This window comes from Hemicordylus capensis, chromosome 6, assembly GCF_027244095.1.
Source record: "Hemicordylus capensis ecotype Gifberg chromosome 6, rHemCap1.1.pri, whole genome shotgun sequence".
NCBI classification, from domain to species: domain Eukaryota; kingdom Metazoa; phylum Chordata; class Lepidosauria; order Squamata; family Cordylidae; genus Hemicordylus; species Hemicordylus capensis.
The window spans coordinates 15,878,550-15,897,756 of NC_069662.1; the positions used below are offsets into that span (position 1 = coordinate 15,878,550).

The 19,207-nt window shown below is 48.4% G+C and overlaps 1 protein-coding gene across 1 annotated transcript in view; it reads left to right on the top strand.

The window, feature by feature from the left end:
• Positions 1-5,072: 5,072 nt before the first annotated feature.
• The window catches only part of LOC128330935 (NACHT, LRR and PYD domains-containing protein 1-like), a 28,831-nt gene continuing 14,696 nt past the window's right edge, over positions 5,073-19,207 (top strand). Inside the window, exons 1-8 of the mRNA XM_053264303.1 lie at positions 5,073-5,259; positions 10,989-11,606; positions 11,768-11,804; positions 13,090-13,141; positions 13,932-14,014; positions 14,127-14,229; positions 16,741-16,805; positions 18,120-18,343. Coding sequence (XP_053120278.1) covers positions 5,073-5,259; positions 10,989-11,606; positions 11,768-11,804; positions 13,090-13,141; positions 13,932-14,014; positions 14,127-14,229; positions 16,741-16,805; positions 18,120-18,343 — 1,369 coding nt within the window. The remainder of the gene's footprint in view (positions 5,260-10,988; positions 11,607-11,767; positions 11,805-13,089; positions 13,142-13,931; positions 14,015-14,126; positions 14,230-16,740; positions 16,806-18,119; positions 18,344-19,207) is intronic.

A 19,207-nucleotide genomic window follows, 5' to 3' on the forward strand; every position in this document is an offset into this window, starting at 1 on the left:
GACATCTATCATTCCACGCCCCACTCCCAGTTCTTCTGGGACTTCCCTTCTTCCCTCCTTACCCTTTCCGGTAAGAGCGAGCAGCTTTGTTGCCTCCTCCTTGCAGTTGATCTCGTCCAGCACCTGGACAGTCACCTTCACAGCGTAATCCTTGCCAAAATGGCTAACCAGCAGGTCACTGAGCCCCCAGCCACCCGCACTCTCCAGCTCCTTTGTGGGGATATTGTCGTGGTCCTTTCTGGTGAGGATCCAAATCAGTTTGCTCTTGAACTTCTTCAGCTGGTCGTGCATCAAGGACCCTAGGGTGTCTACTAGGTGGCCCTGAACCGTCTTCTTCTGCATTGTGTCATGCCTCAGTGGCCCAGTCTCCTTGGGAAAAGACAGCTAAGCGAACCGTGTCTGGTCATAAGGGGAGGAGAGAGCTGGGCAAGGTTTGTTTGAAAAGGTGGGTGGCTACCTGCTTCCCTCACACACCTGCACTTCTATATAGATTGCACTAGGCAAAGAGCCTCGCTCCTGACTTCCTTAGATTTGTCTACAGTCCTCTTGGATTTTCTTCTTTTTTTAATCCTGCGGGACCTGGGAGGGAAAAGTTCTTGTTCAATGGGACCTAGGATGACTTTGGGGAAAGGAAGAAGAAGTCAGACTGGAGGAAACAACAGAGTTTGTTTCCAGGAAGAACAGTAGCTCTGGACTATGCTGGCTAAGAGGAGCCTCCATATCCAGGGATGTTCCTAGGGGAGTGCAGGGCTGGGGGTGAGTCAGTAAGTGTGGGGCCCCTTAACATTTTAAATAAATAAATATATTTTATGTAAAACCAAGACACAAACATACACAGTTTAACACAGCAGAGAGGTACCTAGGTACATTTACCAAACTCCCTCTGATACACTCCTTTCCTTGCCACCCACCCACCCCACACACCCCCCCCACACACACCACTCTCATTGATGCACTCCTTCCCTTCCCACCGCACACACCTCCCTCTACACACGTACACACTCCCTCTTATGCACTCCTTCCCATCCCACCCCTTTCCTTCTCACCCCACACACCTCTACAGTCTACACACACCTACAGTATGTACACACACACACAAAATGTCTTGTCCCCTCTCCATTTTGCTTCTCTGAATTGTGCTTCCTTATCCCTTATGGGAAACAAGGTGGCGCTTATACCATCAATTATACCACTTAATGCGGCTAAGCCATGGCTCCCAGAGGATCAGCAAGAGTGCCCTAAAATCACCTGCAAACAGAAAGCTAGTGAGCTAGGCAAAACATTCAGGGAAACCCACTCACATTTCTTAAAAGAGTGTGTGGTAGCCAAAAGAGTGTGGCAGGGAGTAAGCAAGCTGTTAGAGTGGCCTGATTTGGAAAAACAGACTTGGGAAGAACTAACCTCGGGTTTGAGCGATAGAACCTCCTTTCGAGGTCCCAGAAAGAAACCTTCAAGGAAACGGGACGGAACGGGTGCTCCCATACTAGGGAATTGGAATGTTCCCCTTCTCGTAATCAGGTTAGTAAACTTGTATGTCATTTATGCAATGCTCATGCATAGGAATAGGGAGGGAAGACGCGACCAAGAGGTTCACGCAGATGAGACAGTAAATCTCTTCTGGAAAAGTTCGTATGGTTATGTGCAAAAAGACAAGAGTATCTCTTCTAAACAGCAATGGGACAAATTGTGGAAATGGACGTCAGACGTAACCCCCCTGATGACCTGATGTGCCTTGTAATCCCCCACCCCCGAGTTACAGTACTACCTGCATATACTTCATAACTTGTGTGTTTCCAAATCCTTGTGTGTAAATCTTTGTAGATATATGATGTACAAACAACCACTTTGTATATAATTGTGCTTTGGCAGCGTACTGTATGCTTTGGTAGTTTGTTGGTTCAATAAAAAAATCTTGTCCTATCAAAAAAATCTTGTCCTATCTTGGAGAAGCCAGGGAGGGAACTTGAAACTTTCTGCTCTTCCCAGAGCGGCTTCATCCCCTGAGGGTAAGATCTTGCAGTGCTCACACATCAAGTCTCCCATTCATATGCAACCAGGGCACACCCTGCTTAGCTAAGGGGACAAGTCATGCTGCTACCACAAGACCAGCTCTCCTCTCCTAATCTCTTGGCGGCTTTCGATACTATCGACCATAGTATCCTTCTGGAACGTCTGAGGGAGTTGGGTGTAGGGGGCATTGCTTTGCAATGGTTCCGCTCCTATTTCTCAGGCAGATTCCAGATGGTGCCGCTTGGAGACTTGCTCTTCAAAACTCGAGCTTTTATATGGGGTCCCTCAGGGCTCCATATTGTGTCCAATGTTTTTTAACATCTACATGAAACCGCTGGGAGAGATCATCCGGGGATTTGGTGCTGGGTGCTATCGGTATGCTGATGACACCCAAATCTATTTCTCCATGTCAACTTCATCAGGAGAACGCATATCCTCCCTGAATGCCTGCCTGGAGGCAGTAATGGGCTGGATGAGGGATAACAAACTGAATCCAGACAAGACGGAAGTACTTGTTGTGTGGGGTCGTTACTTGGGAAACAATATTGACCTGCCTGTTCTAGATGGGGTCACACTTCCTCAGAAGGAACAGGTACGCAGTCTGGGAGTGCTTCTGGATTCATGCCTCTCCCTGGTTTCTCAGGTTAAGGCAGTGGCCAGAAGTGCTTTTTATCAGCTTTGGTTGATACGCCAGCTGCGTCCGTTTCTTGAGATTGATGACCTCAGTACAGTAGTACATTTGCTGGTAACCTCCAGACTTGATTACTGCAATGCGCTCTATGTGAGGCTGCCTTTGTACGTAGTCCGGAAACTACAATTAGTACAGAATGCAGCGGCCAGGTTGGTCTCCAGGTCATCTCAACTCCTATATTACAGGAGTTACACTGGCTGGCAATAGGTTTCTGGGAAAAATACAAAGTGCTGGTTATAACCTATGAAGCCCTAAACAGCTTAGGCCCACGGTATTTAAGAGAACGTCTTCTTCTGCACGATCCCCATCATCCACTGCGTTCGTCAGGGGAGGCCCATCTCTGGCTACCTATTGGTTGGTGACTACTCAGGGACGGGCCTTCTCAGTTGTTGCTCCAAGACTTTGGAATGCGCTTCCCACTGACATAAGACTCTCCCCATCCCTAGTGGTTTTTAAAAGAGCTTTGAAGACTCATCTTTTTAACCAGGCCTTTTAACCTTTTAACTTTTAAAATTTTAAATACTGTAAATTGTTTTTGTTTTTAGCTGCTTTTTGGCATTTTAATGTTTTGTGTTTTTGTATTGTTTTGTTATTGTGAACCACCCCTGGTTTGGAGCGGTATAGAAATGTATAAAATAAATAAATAAATAAATATAATAAATAAAGGCTTTTGTAAAAAATATGGCCTTATAGTAGGGGATGTTCTCCTGCCAGTGAGTATACAGAATACCAACTAGAAAACTGGCTTATGGCTGCAGTCCTTGGAAAAGGGGCAACACACCTAATTCTGTTATGGCTGGAATTGCCAGATTGCTGCTGCTGCCTCCCAGATCTTTATTTCTAGGGTGTGAGCTTCTTTGCAACAGGCAACCATCTTCTCATTCCTTCTGCTAGGTAAACTGCTTTGAGAACTTTTTGCAGAAAAGTGGAATACCTGTATTCACCCAAATAGAAGATGACTCTGAATTTAAGATGACCGCTTTTTAAAATTACAGACTAAATCCAGATTATATCTGTATTTACCCCAAAGCAAGTGAACTCTGAATTTAAGACCTAATGGTGCAGTGGGGAAATGACTTGATTAGCAATAGCAATAGCACTTACATTTATATACTGCTCTATAGCCAGAGCTCTCGAAGTGGTTTACAATGATTTAGCATATTGCCCCCAACATTTCTGGGTACTCATTAGCAAGCCAGAGGTTGCCAGTTCGAATCCCTGCTGGTATGTTTCCCGGACTATATCGGGCAGCAGCGATATGGGAATATGCTGAAAGGCATCATCTCATATTGTGTGGGAGGTAGCAATCATAAAACCTTTCTGTATTTTACCAAAGACAACCACGGGGATCTATGGTCTCCAGGAGTCAACACTGACTCCATGGCACACCTTAATAATTAATCTCCTAGTTTCTAAAATCTTGGATTTAGGTAACTATGGCATAAATATGCCTAATAATGATAAGAACATAATAATAACAATAACCATACATTATGTAATTATAAATAAGCACGGTGGTGCGTGTGTGGTCTTTGCTTCAAATCATGGCCTGCAGCAGATCATCTAACTGCTCAGGGAATCAGACATTGCAGGGGCCATCAGAGCTGAGCGAGTCCATCCTCACAGCTGTTTCCCTCAAACTGCAGAGGGCAGCCTTCCCCAGCACTGCATTGGTTGAATTTCTGCCTGCCATGAAACTTAAATGCACTGACTGAGCCTTGCCAGGAAAAACTGTGGAACCCCAAGAAGCCTTGCCCTGTCCAAGCAGAAAAATAAAAATAAGTCTCACAAAGAACGCAAAGCACCACCTATCAAGAAAGAGCAAACAAGACTGGCTGTTGGGGTGGAATGAAAGCCATCCTGATTCCGCAAGAGCAGAAGAGAATTGCAGCTAGGGGACACTCATGTATCTGAGGAGATCCCGAATTAGGAGGCTGCTCTCCTTTGGGTTTACCAACTGATTTCCCTCTCTAGCCTGATATTTCCTTCTCCGTTTCCCCCAATCTCGTCCTTTTTCCTGGTTTCGTTTTCCCAACGGATCCCAACTTTTCTCTCACTTTCTCCAGGCCTGTGAGTGCGAGGACATCTGCAAAACTTCCTCGCCCTCTTTATGTCGAGGGACTGGCTCTGAAAGTCTAAAGAACAACAGCAGGGAGGGGAGATCGCCGTCATACGATCCAGGACAGAAGGGAGGAGGCGCCATAAATTATAGCCCAGCACAGTTGGCAAGTGCAGAACGAGAGGCCCGCCCCCTTTCAAAGGCTCGCTGAGCCAATCTATCCGAGGTGTTGAACTTCCCTTCTGCAGTCTGCGCCTTTTCCTCGAAGAGGTTGTGAGGCTGCGGCTGGCGCTGGCAGGGTGAAGCGAGGCGATGGAGAAGAGGGTCCGCGACCACCTGCTGGACGTCCTGAGGGACCTGAGGCACGACCAGCTGCAGGCGTTCAAGCGCGAACTGCTTCGGTTCCTCGGCGAAACGGGCCACGATCGCCCAATCCTCATGTGGGATCTGGAGAATGCCGATGCCTTGGCGCTCAGTGATCTGCTGCTTAGCCGTTTTGGCGAGGATTACTCCGCGGAGGTGACTGGCTGCTGAACAAGATCAACTGCGAGGAGGAGGCCAAGAAATTCCTCGCTCTCACCAGGAAGGGTAAGGAGGGAAGGGGAGCGCCACACTGCCAGACATCCCAGAGAGCGGGATGACGACGACAGGATACTCCCGATCCTTGAGGGGGGTGTTGTTGGACAGGACGTTTGCCTCAGGGAGGACGATGCCTCTTTCTGCCAGGTGTCTCTGACTCCCTGACTCCGAGCACGTTTTCTAACCAAGGTCTACTCAACTGCCCTCTGTTCCGTATTTCAAGCCTCTCCCCCGCTTTTGAGGTGTCTGCTATACTCAGGGCTTCCTGTGGAACTGCTTTCGCTTTCACTCCCTTGTTCCTTCCGCCTCTCTTTTTCAGCTGTGCAGCGTGGAATCTGTTTTGTTCCACTTGTAGCCAATTCTCTATCTCAAACTGGAGCTTTTTTAAAATGTACGTCCAGAAACAGAATGTGCAGCCCCCTCTGGCAAATTCAAGTTATGCAAAAGTTCTGTTGTGTTAGATGATGAAATAAGTAATTGATAACGATGAGAAGAGTAAAGTGAGTAATCCGAGCTTTTCTAGAACCCGAACTTGACCAAACAACAAGCAAACCTTTTTCTCCTCCCCCCACCCCGGCCAAAGTTGCCTCCCACAGACTCTGTTGCTACTCCCCACAGAGCTCACCCAATGACTTTTGCAAAACATTCTTTGCAAAAATGCTGCTGTCAAACAAATTCCGAGTTGTGAGGATTTTCTCCCACTCTGTGTTGATCTCTAAATGCTGTGGAATCTGGCTCTAGGCAACAAAGTACATGTGCACAGATAAGGAATATGCACTGTTGTTGTTGTTATATTTCTATACCGCCCTTCCAAAAATGGCTCAGGGCAGTTTACACAGAGAAATAAATAAATAAGATAGATCCCTGTCCCCAAAGGACTCGCAGTCTAAAAGAAACATAAGATAGACACCAGCAACAGTCACTGGAAACACTGTGCTGGGGGGTGAATAGGGCCAGTTGCTCCCCCCCTGCTAAATAAAGAGAATCACCACGTTAAAAGGTGCCTCTTTGCCAAGTTAGCAGCTGACTTGTGCTAATTGTACTCGCATACCATTGTGCAGTTTAGACTTCTCCTTTAAAAAAAAAAAAAAAAGCCCTGTCAAGGGGAGATCTGTGGGGAGATCGCATGCACTGATCCAGAGTAGAGGCCTGGAACTGAGTCCAGTGCTGGTCTTGCTTCCTCTGAGTCACTGCCAGGATGGGGCTCGTGGCAGAAGCTTTGATGGGATTCGTGTGTGTCACATTTTTCAAAACAAGGGGGAAAGTGCCCTTCAGCACTGGAGGCAGGGAGCACAGTGTGCAAAGAGGCAGATGAAAAGTTCATGGAATGGAAGAGCATTGATATGTGGGTGGGGAGCCTTATTGATGGCTGTTCCTTTTTTTGTTTTTAGAGTTGGTACAGCTAAAACTACCAAAGTAATTTTAAAAGTTTTTAGAGCTTCCTAAAAACTTTCTGACTTTGAAAAAGGTCAGAGAATGGCTCTGGCATAGATTGGGGTTGAGTCATTTCTCCCTAGTGATGGCACAGGTACTAGGCAATGGGTGCTAGTGCCACTTTCACATCCACAGTTCAGGTGGCAGGTGAAATGACAGTGGAGATATGATCTGGGGGATAGAAATTGCATTTCCGTAGAGAGAAAATGATGCCATTTCTAGGGGTGTGCACAAACCCAGACCTGCTGGTTGAGTTAGTTGATCCTAAGTTAGGGTTGACCTATTGACCCTGAAAAAAATCCAAAAAATTAACATTTTTCTAGTTGCTTGATAGCTTTGCCAGTTGGATGGTAGGTTGCATCCATCATGCCCTCCACCCAACCATTTTTGGTGTCCCTGGGTGTTACTTATAGGGAATAATGGGCCAGTTTGAATTCCCATTTTTTCAAATGACAGAACCAGAAACAGCACCGCCACCACACACACAAGCTAAAAGTTCACTCACACACTTTTAAAAAAAGGATTCCCCCAAATACCAGCACAAAACATGGCCCCAAACAGACCAAAATAGAATAACTGACTCAGACTTTGCCAGCCACTCAGTGCCAAGTGAACCGCCCAATGTCGCAGCATTGCCACAAGTTGCTATCACCTCCCCCCACCCCCACACACACTTTTAACAGAAGAACATAAGAAAGGCCCTGCTGGATCAGGCCCAAGGCCTATGTAGTCCAGCATCCTGTTTCACAAAGTGGCCTATTAGGTGCCCCTGACTCTGAGTGTACGTCACCTTGAAGGCAGAATGCAGACAAAGCAGAGTCAGACCACAGTCCACTGTGAGGACAGACACATGGAGCTAATCTCACACTAAAAATCGCAATATAACAGACAGGGATATCTCACCACAACACCATCTTGCAGACCAAACCTCAAGTCTCAGGAAGAAAAGGCAGGCAATGCATCTGAGATCCAGCAAAAACAAGCGTATTGAACTGTGCGTGTATACTCAGAGATTGGGGGGAGAGACCACATACTTGATGAGAAGTCTTCTTTCTTCTCTTCGTGTCTGCAGTAAGTTGGCCTCAGGTTGGGCCTTGGCTGAGAGCCTGCAGGTTGACACATGTCAGGGAACCAGTCTAGATTCGTCATGGGCTATGTGAGTGTGCACATGCATGCACACATGCATAAGTGTCTGGCTGTGCTGAAGCAAACAAAACATCTGACATTTGAAAACCAACCAAACCACCTAAGCTCCACCAATGCCTCCGATGGGTGCTGGCCTCAAGACACCAGTCCATCATCCCTGGCCTGTAATAGCATGCATGCGTGTCTGCATGTGTCAGCAACACTAATGGCCAGACTGTGACACATTCAGGTTGGCCAGGGTGAACTGGTGTTGCAGCGGATGGAGGTGACCAAGAGTCACTCACCCTCCACATCCAGCTCGGGATAGCCCAGCAGGGGGAGGTTGGCCTTCAGGAAGACCAGCTGCTCCACCAAGCCAGCATCTAAACATGGGTGATGGGCTGTCACCACACCCCTGGCCATGGAGAACACCCACTCGCTCTGGACACTGCCCAGGGGACAGGAGAGGCAACTGTTGCCCAGGCCTGCCAGACTTGGTGACGCTTGCCCCAAACTGGACAAGATCCATCTCTGGGTTCACCACCACTACTCCTGCAGGTACTGCTCGGCACCAGTGCTGGGCATGAGTGGCACCTCCCATACCCCTGGCAAGGCACCAAGGTACCCCCGTTTGAACCACAGGGTGGAACCAACAGGTGTATGTGCCGGCTGCATTGGCGCTGCCAGGGACGCTACGCTACTGGTCTGGGAAGCAGTGCTGCTGCTGGGCACATGGACTGTGCACTACAGGAAGGCACTCCAGCACCTTCCTCCAAGTTCTGACCCAGCCTCCTCTCCTCTGCCTGCCTGACCTCTTGAACCAGGAGGGCCTTCCACTTGGGCAGCTTTCCAGGAGTGATGGCATTGCCCTTCATAGGTGGGTCACACAGGCAGGCCAGAACATGCTCTGCTGATTGACCGAATCTGGTGCTGAGCCAATCCAGAACTCCAGTCCTCACCCGACCTGCCAGGGCATGTGCTTCCCCGGTGGTCAGAGTGGCCTGGAGCTCACCCATTGTCTTCTCCAGGAGAAGAGCAGCAGGCAAAGCCTGGCTCAGAGCTGCTGCCTTGGCACACAAGCTGCGCACTGCAAGGAGGAATGGCTGGAGTGCCAAATCCAGCTCGGAAATGAAGTCCGTGGTGGGCAGGTTGCACACTCCCAAGCCACAGTTGCTCACCAGGGCGTGGATGGCCGCCTCTTACTCCTGCTGCTGCTGGAGCAAGAGAGAGGTGGAGTTCCACCATGTTTCAACATCCCTAGAGAGGATGTGTCCAGGTAGGCTGAGCTCACGCTGCCTCTCCTGGAGCATTCGCCTACATTTCTCGCTGCAGTGGAAGTAAAGTGCTATCTTGCGGCACTTCTCCACAAGAGCAGCTGTGGCAGGGGCAGGCCCTTCAGGGGGGAGTCCCCTTCGTTCCCTTGCCCTAGCCTCCTTGATGCCAGATGCGTCCATCACATCCAGGTGCAGAGTGTGTGCCGTGCAGTGTATGGCGTGCCATCCTTGGCATGTTGGCACCATTGTCCATGACCATGAAGCCCCTGTAGTGGTTAGGTCACCCGGACAGCCATTCCTCCACCGGGTGCCCAATGCCCAGTGACAGCTCATATGCTGTGTGGTCTGTGTCTAACAGCTCCACTTACGGCAGAGCCCGCCTGGACTTTGCTGCCTGGGATGTGCTGGCCATGACAACAGTGGCAGATGCCCTCCCCTCTCTCTCCTGCCCCACCAGTGTGCAGTGAAGGACAGGGAAGCAGCCTGCACTCCATTATAGCTGCTCCACACATCTCTAGTGAAGTGCAGACTGGTGTCAGGCCCTGTTGACTCCACCAGCCCCAACACAACCTCCCTGCATGCCCAGTAGAAGGAGGGCATCACCCTCGTACTGAAGGAGGTGCAGGAGAGGATCTGGTACTCGGGGGCAAGCAGCTGGAGCAGCCGTGGAAGTCGGCATTCTCCATCATCTGTAATGGCTGGTTGTCTAGAGCCATCATCTCTCCAATGGCCTGGGTTGTGAGACATACCTCTGGGCGACCAGACCACTTGCCCAGTGCCCACTGTCTACGCCCATTGCTTGAGAGCAGGAGCACACCCCTTGCCACCACTTGTTGAAGGAACAGCAGGCAGCCTAGCATTGCCAGCAGAAGCGAGAATGCCCAGATTATGCTGTTCATTGTCCTTCCACCTCAGTGACATCCCCAGATGCTTGGCGTCCTTTCCCCTGCTGACCTGTGTCCTGCAGTGGATACAGACAACACATGCAGGCTCACTTTGGCAGCACACAAAGTGGTCCCACACAGTGCTGCCAATGAACCTGGACCGCTTGGGTGCTGGTGATACTACTAGGCCTGCTGGTTGGCCACCACTGCTCCCCATCCACCACCAGCACCTTCAGGTTCAATTAAATCTTCAGATTCAAGCTCCCATGTTTGAATGTTTTCCCCATCCCTAGTGTCAGTGATTGTAATCATGGATATGATGTGAATTCGGTTCGTCCTGGGTCCGCCTTAAGCCAATCAAACAGACTCAGTGGGAATTCCTTTGAGGCGTTTTTATTGCTCTGCGGGCAAGGTAAACAATGGGGCTCACGCTCCACATTGAATACAAATAACTACAGCTTGAGATGTTCTTTTTATACAGTCAACAAAATGAATGCTGGAGCTCCTGGCCCCAATACACATAGCAAGCCAATGACCTAACCCCTTTCAAATACGCATGCGTAACCTGACTGCATTGTTCATCAGGTGATCCTCCTTATATGGTTAGATCCGCTTTCCCTTGGGAACCTAGCGTTAGCATTTCAAGCTTTCCTTTGGGAACCTAGCGTTAGCATTACAATTGTTACTCTGTTAGCATTTCAATTGTTACTTCTCTAGCTAGAGAGGTAATGATGGCAATTGTAAGAACAATGTTGCAGAGATGTCCCTGAGCTACTGAGCTGAGGTTACTCTAAGTTAGCTTTCTAAGCAAATTGGAGTTTCTTTGGTTTACTAAGCAAAATGGAGTTGCTTTGTTTTACTAAAACGCATCAGATATGCCAAAGGCACTTTTAAATATTGGTCTCAGGACACTTCTTTATATCTTTTACCAGGAACATGGAACAGAGGGACTGTCAAAAGGAACCTCATAAAAATCCTATGGGACTTAGAAGGGGAGGACCTGAAAACATTCAAAGACAAACTCAGTGAGTTTTCAGTGAAGGAGGGATTTGAAAACATCCCCAAAGAGATCCTGCAGGAAGCCCATTGGTTTGAAATCAGTGACATCCTGCTGAAGTACTATACAGAGGATCGCGCTGTGGAGGTGACTGCTGCTGTGCTGGAAGCCATCAACTGCAAGGACCAGGCACAGAGGCTCCTCACTCTCAGCAAGGCTCTTTTATACAGGCCACAGAAAATTTTTTCATATCCTTCACCAGCAACATGGAGCAGACAAAGAGAGATTGTCAAAATTAACCTCATGGACACCCTGATAGGCTTGGGAGAGGAGGATCTGAAAAAGTTCAAAGACAGACTCAGTGAGTTCTCCGTGAAGGAGGGATTTGAAAACATCCCCAAAGAGATCCTGCAGAAATCCCTTTCACTCGAACTCAGTGACATCCTGCTGAAGTACTACAGACTGGATGATGCTGTGGTGGTGACTGCTGCAGTCCTGGAAGCCATCAACCACAAGGATCAGGCACACAGGCTCCTCGTTCTCTGCAGGACTGGTAAGGAAAAGGAGGTACCAAACCTCACCCCTGCTCCTCAGAGGACATTGAATAATCTAGGGTTAGCGCTAGAACTGTGGAGAACTCTAGTTTAGGCACAGTTTTCTGTTCGGTTTCACAACGTGATGCACCTTCGTAACTCTCCCCTCTACCTCCCACAGAAGCAGCAACATCTGAGCTCCGACCAGTTCTTCCAAAGTGAGTAGTGGATAAATTGTCTTTTGAGCAACGCTCAGGATTGGATAAGCTATTATTCCAGAGAAATGCTCAGCAGGCAGATGGGGAGGGGCCTTAGCTAATTGGAGGAACATGTAGGTTGCATGCAGAAGGTCCCAGGTACAAGCCTCAGGAGCAGGGGTGTAGGTTTAGCTCAAGGTGGGGGGAGGCAAATGTCCCTGAAGGAAGAAGGACCCACTGGCTGGGTGACAGCTTGCTCTTCCCCCTCCAACCTCCCCAGCTCAATAACAGGCTGTTGGCTCCTGATTGGAGGACTTATCTCATCTTCTAAAAAGACAAGCTCTCCCCAGGGCACTTACAGATTACCCATTACAAAAGTGTCACTATGTGTCCTCCAAGAGTGGTTCCATACTGCCTGTGTTTTGACATTTCAGTCTGTGTGCTGTCAACACGGTGCCATTCACATTTCTAATGCCTTATTTCGGGTTTTATTGCTGCATTACAGTCCTATAACGTCACATGTGTATTGCAAAACAATTACAATAGCTGCATTTTCCCATCCTAGGAGTTTTGTGCAAGCTCGAAAAGACTGCTCCCCCTGCTGGTGGCTGTGAGCAACAAACAGCTTCAATTCTTTATTTATATTTTGAATGCAGTATGTGTATGAAAGTGTCTGCGTACATGAGGAATGCATAATATTATTGGCACAGGAGTGCGAGAAAGGGCTTGCCGAGAATGTTTTGTTGATCACCGTGTCCTTACACGCCTTCTGTAGCAAAGACCAGAGGGAGGGGGAGAAAGCAGGGACAGGGGGCCTCTCTTCCCTATCTTGTCCCAGGATCCACCCCCAACCTTGCTGCTCCCCTGTCCAGGAGCTCCATGCAGCAGAGGTGGGGAGGGAAAGACCTTTCTGTGCCTGAGAACTTGGGAGAGCTGCTGCCAGTCAGAGTAGATGCTGGACTAGATAGACCAGTGGTCTGACTCTCTCTGTGGCAAGAATAAGCCATCTTTTCACATCCAACAAGGGGTCTCTTCCCCACATTGTCTTAGTTTGTGAGAAGCAGGCCTTAGTGTGACGTCTATATGATTGAAGTTTAAAGGACATCTGTGTGTGTAAGCAATGAACGTGTTTATATGGGGGTATGTGCCTCTTTGCAGTCCCAGCAGGTAGCCTCCTCTCCAGTTAAGCCAGGAACCTGCAGCTCCCACCCACCCAGCCCACCAGAAGATTTCTTGGATATGGCCAACCTCCGCCTAGATTGAGAGTTCAGTTTCACTTTGTGCCCCAAATCTCTTGCCTCTGCAGGATTACATGTGTAGGAAATGATTTGGAAGATGTATCACTAAGAAGCCAGATGGTAATACTTGTGGATGATGATTCGTTTAGAACAGGGCTGGGCAAACGTGACCCTCCAGGTGTTGAACTACAACTCCCATCACCCCCACACACTTTATTGTCAAGTGGGATGATGGGAGTTGTAGTTCAGCAAAAGCTGGAGGGACACATTTGCCCAGCACTGATTTAGAAACTGTTTAGGAATTCTTAAGGGGCTGCCTGTGGTGCAGCTGCTAACTGGCATTATGCTAGGTGTAGTTTTCTGACTGTCCACACTTCAGAGCTCCCTCAGATTTTAAAATAAATTTTAAAAATTTATTTGTATATATTTTTTAACTAACACACAAACACACACACACACACACACACACACACACCACCCAAAATTCATGTCATTGGGCAGTTTACAATAAAACACAATTTAAAACAAAATTAAAACCATAAAACAATTTAAAATTTAAAACATTGTTAAATTCTATGAATCTAATTAAAAGCCTGGGTGAAAAAATCTGTTTTTGCCAACTTATAAAAACTGATCAGAGATGGGAAAGCTCTTGTTTCAACAGGCTGCACATTCCAAAGACTCAGGGTAGCAATGGAGAAGGCGGGTCCCAGAGTAGCCACCAGATGTGCTGATGGAAAATGCAGACAGACTTCCCCAGGTGATCTCAACAGGCGGCAGGGCTCACTTCAAACCTAACTAATGAAGGGACAGGGGACCACTGATTAAATATAAGAAATAATGACTAATATTCTGCTACAAAGAGTGGGATGGTGGTAAATGTTGTTCAACTGTGTCTCCCTGTTTGTAGAGGAAGAAGAAATCAAGAAGACAGAGGTCCCTGAGGAAGACCCTTCGGACCTTGGACTGTGTGACTGGTTTCCCCCTGAGGAGGTAAGAGGCCCCACTCCTCTCTGTTTGCATTATGACCACTCCTCCTTGTTTGCATCAACGACCCAAAGCAGTGAGGTCCATGTGGATATTTTTGAGAATCTTCTTCCTGCAGCGTCTTAAACCAGCCTCGTTTTCATCTGTACTCCTGTGTGGTGCTCATACTGGTGAACAACCTTCCCTCCCCAGGGTCAGCTTCTTGCCTTTTGCCACCTGAGGTAAATATGCAACATGCCACCCTACCATGCCCCACTAGCCTTGTTCCCTGATGTGTGGTAATGACACTGCCCTGCCCCCTTACCTGCCCCAGTGATACCCCACTTCCCCCTCACGTGCCCTGCCCTCTGGCCTGGATTACTGCTTGCAATTGTAGGTCAGCCTGGCAGGCAATCTCAATCCAGCTTGGCCCATCCGTCTTTCATTACTGCTCCAGCACTGGCAGCTCATGCTTTATCGCCATTTGGGGAGGAGACCAAGCAGGCAAGCTTAGTGCTCGGAGACACAGCCGGAGAGCGAGCAAGCTGGTGCCGGAGCAGCCGCGGTGGTGCTGCTGCAGGAGGAGAGGCTGGGGGGCGAAGCTGGATGCTCCCTGCCTGCCTGGGTGGCCTGTAGCTGCCATCAGCAACAGGCCAGAGTGTGCACCGAAAGTGAGGCTGGCGAGGGGGAGAGAGGGTGATGTGGGGCTGCTGAGGTGTGGGGTGGGGACCATTGAGGAGGAAAGAGCCCAAAGATGGGTGGTGTAAGCAGAAACTCAATGGCAGTGGGCAGGTCGGGTGATACCTTTGTGGGGAGGGGGGTTGCTTTCACTCACTGCCCCATGGCTCACTCTCCACTTGAGGCCATCACCTTACATGTCCTCATGGGAGAGCTGCCCCTGCCCCTCAGTCCAAGTTCAAGAATTTGGGATTTCCCAAGGGAGTTCTTCCTACACCTGGTCTATAGCCCAGCTGACACAGAGTACTGGCTTCCTGGTCAGCTGGGAGGAGGATTCCCAGGCAGAACCAGTCCTAGACCAAATGGCGCCCCAGGCAAGAGCATTCTTGGGCACCCCCTTTCTTGTGTGCTATTCGTTTACTTTCTGGATCCTTTTTGTGATGCGTGAGTTGCATGGATATCACTGCAGTGGCCAGGGGTCAAGAAATGCTGGATACGTTCACCAGCCAGACAAAATATTTGTCTCATCAGATGGTTCTTCAAGCTATGCTGGTACGTTACTCATCAGAACTTTTATTTTTATACTCATCAGGCATCACTTGTCACAGACTAGTGGCTTTCCTGAGCCCTGGCAATGGCCAGCTGGCAACCTGTCCAATAGCAGTGTGGCTGTGGCATATGCATAGTTAATCTTGCTAGTGTCACCAGGGATGCCATTAGGAAATTTCAGGGTCTGGACATTGTAGTGTTATGGAGAGTCCCTTGTGATGGGGCCTGGGGCAGACTTGATGGTGTGCATGCTGCTTCCTCTGTTAAGAAATCTTTGCACATGCTCCGAGGCCATCTTGTCCTTGTTTTTTCCTCATGCCTTCCCTGCTACTGTCCCTCCAAGCTGGAGAAAACTTCAGGTGATTAAACCCCCTTCAGCAGTAATATGCATGCCTTCAGTTGTGAAGTGCACAATACTGTGTGTGTGTGGTGGGGCGGAAGAACCTTCATGGCTCCTGAATAGTCCGATATGAAACATATGACATGAGGAAACTGAGCGGGGAGCGGGACCTCTTTTTACAAGAAACTGAAGATTAGTAACCTTCACATACAAGACCAGTCAGAAACAATTAGATTGTCAAAAAACCTTGCGAGTTTTTAAGACCAGAGTTAAGGTCCTAAGCCTGATGCCTTAACAGACATACCATGTGATCATTAATGATGTTCTGTAATGTCTCAAATTGTGCTCACTTACAAATTGCCCTCCGTACCCAAATCAAGATGGGGAGGATGGAGTGCTTGCCATCACGATAGTTGCTCCACATTGCCCCCTGAAGTCAAGTTGTAAGCGAGCACGGTTTGTGACATTGCACAACATCATTACTGATCACATGGCATATCTGTTAAATTTTGTGTCCAGTGTTCTGCAACTCCATTTTCCAGGAATCAACTTTTCAGGTAGACCAGTCCTCCGAGGCAGGCTGATGCACTAAGTCCGGAGCGGAGAATAGGTCTAACCACGGACCCCAATTGGTAGAACAGCTCTCCTCGGGAAAACTGCACCATTTTGAGGCTTGTTTTTCCAGCTATCTCTCTGGACCTCAAAATGGCAATTGAGTTCACTTGAATCAATTTGAGTCAAATTGGGGCTTATTCTATTTTACTGTATCAGGCCCTTTATTTTAAGGATGTTTCGATATGAGGTTGAATAACTCTAATTGCCTCTATTTTACTCAAATCTATTTGAGGTTGTATCTATTTGTATTTCCTTCTCAAATGGAGAACACTTGACCATTATTTCAGCAGAGGGTTAAGTTAAGAAAGGAAACTGTTTGGGGCAGTTGACTAACCCAACCTGCTTCGGCAGTCAGTGCAGGAGTAAAGGAATAATTAAATGTAATCAACAAAGCAAATGAATAAATCAGGTGTACAAAAGCCTTCAACAGTGTGTATCTGGGGTGGGATTCAGGCAGTGATCCTTGGAGTGGGAATAGGGCTGTAACAAGTACACAATACTCTATTTTCATTGGGGTGTTTTTAATGGTATGGGAATGGAGTCCATGCTAATGATTGCTGCTTTGCTATAGAATCTTGCAGAAGAAATCAGGCCAGAAATGGTTTGGGATTCACAAAGGAGCTTCGAAATGTACAGGTGAGAACTACACTCTTCATTTATATCCCTCGAAGCACTAGTTTTCACAACTTCCTTCAAGTTCTGTTTTCTTCAGTCAGTTGTGTGTTGAGGAACCCCTGTGTGTTGCAGAAGATTCTGGAATGTACTCTCTAAGGCAGGGATCCTCAACCTTGGGCCCCCAGATGTTGTTGGACTTCAGCTTCCATAATCCCCAGCCCCAGTAGCCTTTGGTTGGGGATTATGGGAGTTGAAGTCCAACAACATCTAAGGGCCCAAGGTTGAGGATCCCTGCTCTAAGGAAAGCAAACAGTTCATGTCAGGCACTAAGTGTATTCAATTCCTGCATCTCTGTATCTTGCTGTTTGAAAGGGTCTCATCCAATGAAACAGGAATTCTTAGGACTGATGTCACCAAGGCCAAATGAGATATGACAGTGGCAGACCTATTCCTCCCCCGCCCTTACACTTGGGTTTGCTCCAATTCTTTGTAAAGTAGGGGGTGCAGATGAGGCCAGTTTTAAGAGCAAAAGGAGAGCATGGGTGAGGAGAGAGAAACTCTCCCAGTGTTTACTGGATTTGAAATCTACTCATTTACTGATATTCTAGGAAACATAAAGGCCAGCATTAAGGGCAAGATTAACAATCCCCCCACTAGCTTACTTTAGTTTCTGCCAACATGGGCATTAAAAAGTGACCCTTCCTGTATGAAAAGAAGCCCTCTTAGTTTATTGCACAGGATTGAAGCTAGTGCGACATTCACATGACCGGGAAGGCAAGGGAGCGGGTGGGCAAGGCGGCAGGTGGGAAGGCTGCCCCAACTCACCTTCCCCCCAGATGATCACAGAAATGCTGCTGGGAGCTCCGGAGGCCAGGATGATGCATTCCATTCTCCAGATATACTACGATGCCCTGTGCCAAGAATGCAGTTCATTGACAGGATCCTCCATCAGGAATCCCAGGATCCCCTGCATGCAGCCCATGAAACACATTATCCCGGCAGCTGGGTTAAAGGAGCGCTTGCTCCCTTAACCTCGGCTAAGAGCCGGGCTTAGGAGCAGGGTTAGGCTGGGCGGGAGCACCAGGATCCCCGTGGAACCCAGCACTCAGCACGAACCCTAGCCTGGGCTCAGAGTATTTTGTGAACAGCGCGTGTGTGTGTGTGTGTGTGTGTGTGTGTGTGTGTGTGTGTGTGTGTGTGTGTGTGTGTTGGTGTTGTTCTGGTCTTTGAAGCCTAGCCTACAGGTCTACTGGAGAAATATCAATTAGAATAGGAGGCTGCATTGATCAGTGTCCAACCTCATTCCCCTTCTGTCTTCCTCTTGGTTGCATTCAGGATACACTGCCCTGAGGCTGGCTCCTTCCGTTGCTACTACAGCAATCTCATATTTGAGGTGAGAGAAGCTGTAACCATAACATACTGGAATGATTCATGGAATCAGCACCTGAAAGGAGAGAAGCCGTCTTGGATGATTATCGCCGGCCCTTTGTTCAACATCCAAGCGGAGCCAGGAGAGGCTGTGGCCGCCGTTCACCTCCCTCACTTCCTGTGTCTTGCAGGTATGGCAGGAAACAGATCCTAGCCTCAAGAACAGGAATCCTAGCTAGAAGTTGCTCCGCATTTCCTTCATTACTACATCAGGAATGTTGGTTCCGTGTCTCTAAATAAATGAGGGAGATAGAGATATTGAAGCTTGACTTTCAACACACTTTTTAACACACCTCCTTAACCAGTGTGTGATGGGTTATTGCAGAATAAATGAATGAAACGTCCAGCAGGTGAGAGAAAGGCTGCAGCAGTGCATGATGTGGAGGGAGCACTGAAGCTTGGTGTGAGAACAGGGATTACAAATATGCCTGAAGCCCTGTTTTCTGTTCAGGGCATGGGGATTGCAGGGATGTTGCTGTATACAAATGGAAGTATACTCATCTCCTGTAGAACTGTGATCCCGGTTAGATTGTGGGGAGGAGGAGAGAGAAAGAGAGATAACTCAGGAGAAAGCATCTGGCAAAAATGATGCCTCCAGGTGTGTAGCTCTAGGAAGTGAGATTGTTTTTAATGAAAGGCAGTATATAAATTCAACAATAAATAAAATAAAAATAAGTGCAAGTGATGCAGCAGCACCCAGGCTGCTGGTGCCCAGAGGGCCACCTAATGAGTCCTGCAGATGCATGTGGAGCTCCTCCCACTGGGGTTGACCCCTGTCCCGGAAGAAGGGCTTCCTGTAGGTGGCTGAGGCAAAGTTGTGGACGTCTCTTGGTAACAGCTGGCCATGGCCCCTCAAGTAGAGCCTCTCTGCCTAGCCTGGAGACGGGGAGGAAGGAAGGGAGAGTCAGCCACACGCAGCGAGGGCCTCCTGTCCCAGGATACCCCCAAAGGCCCTGTGCTACTCCCCACCCACCCTGGGAGAGAAAAGTGGAGGC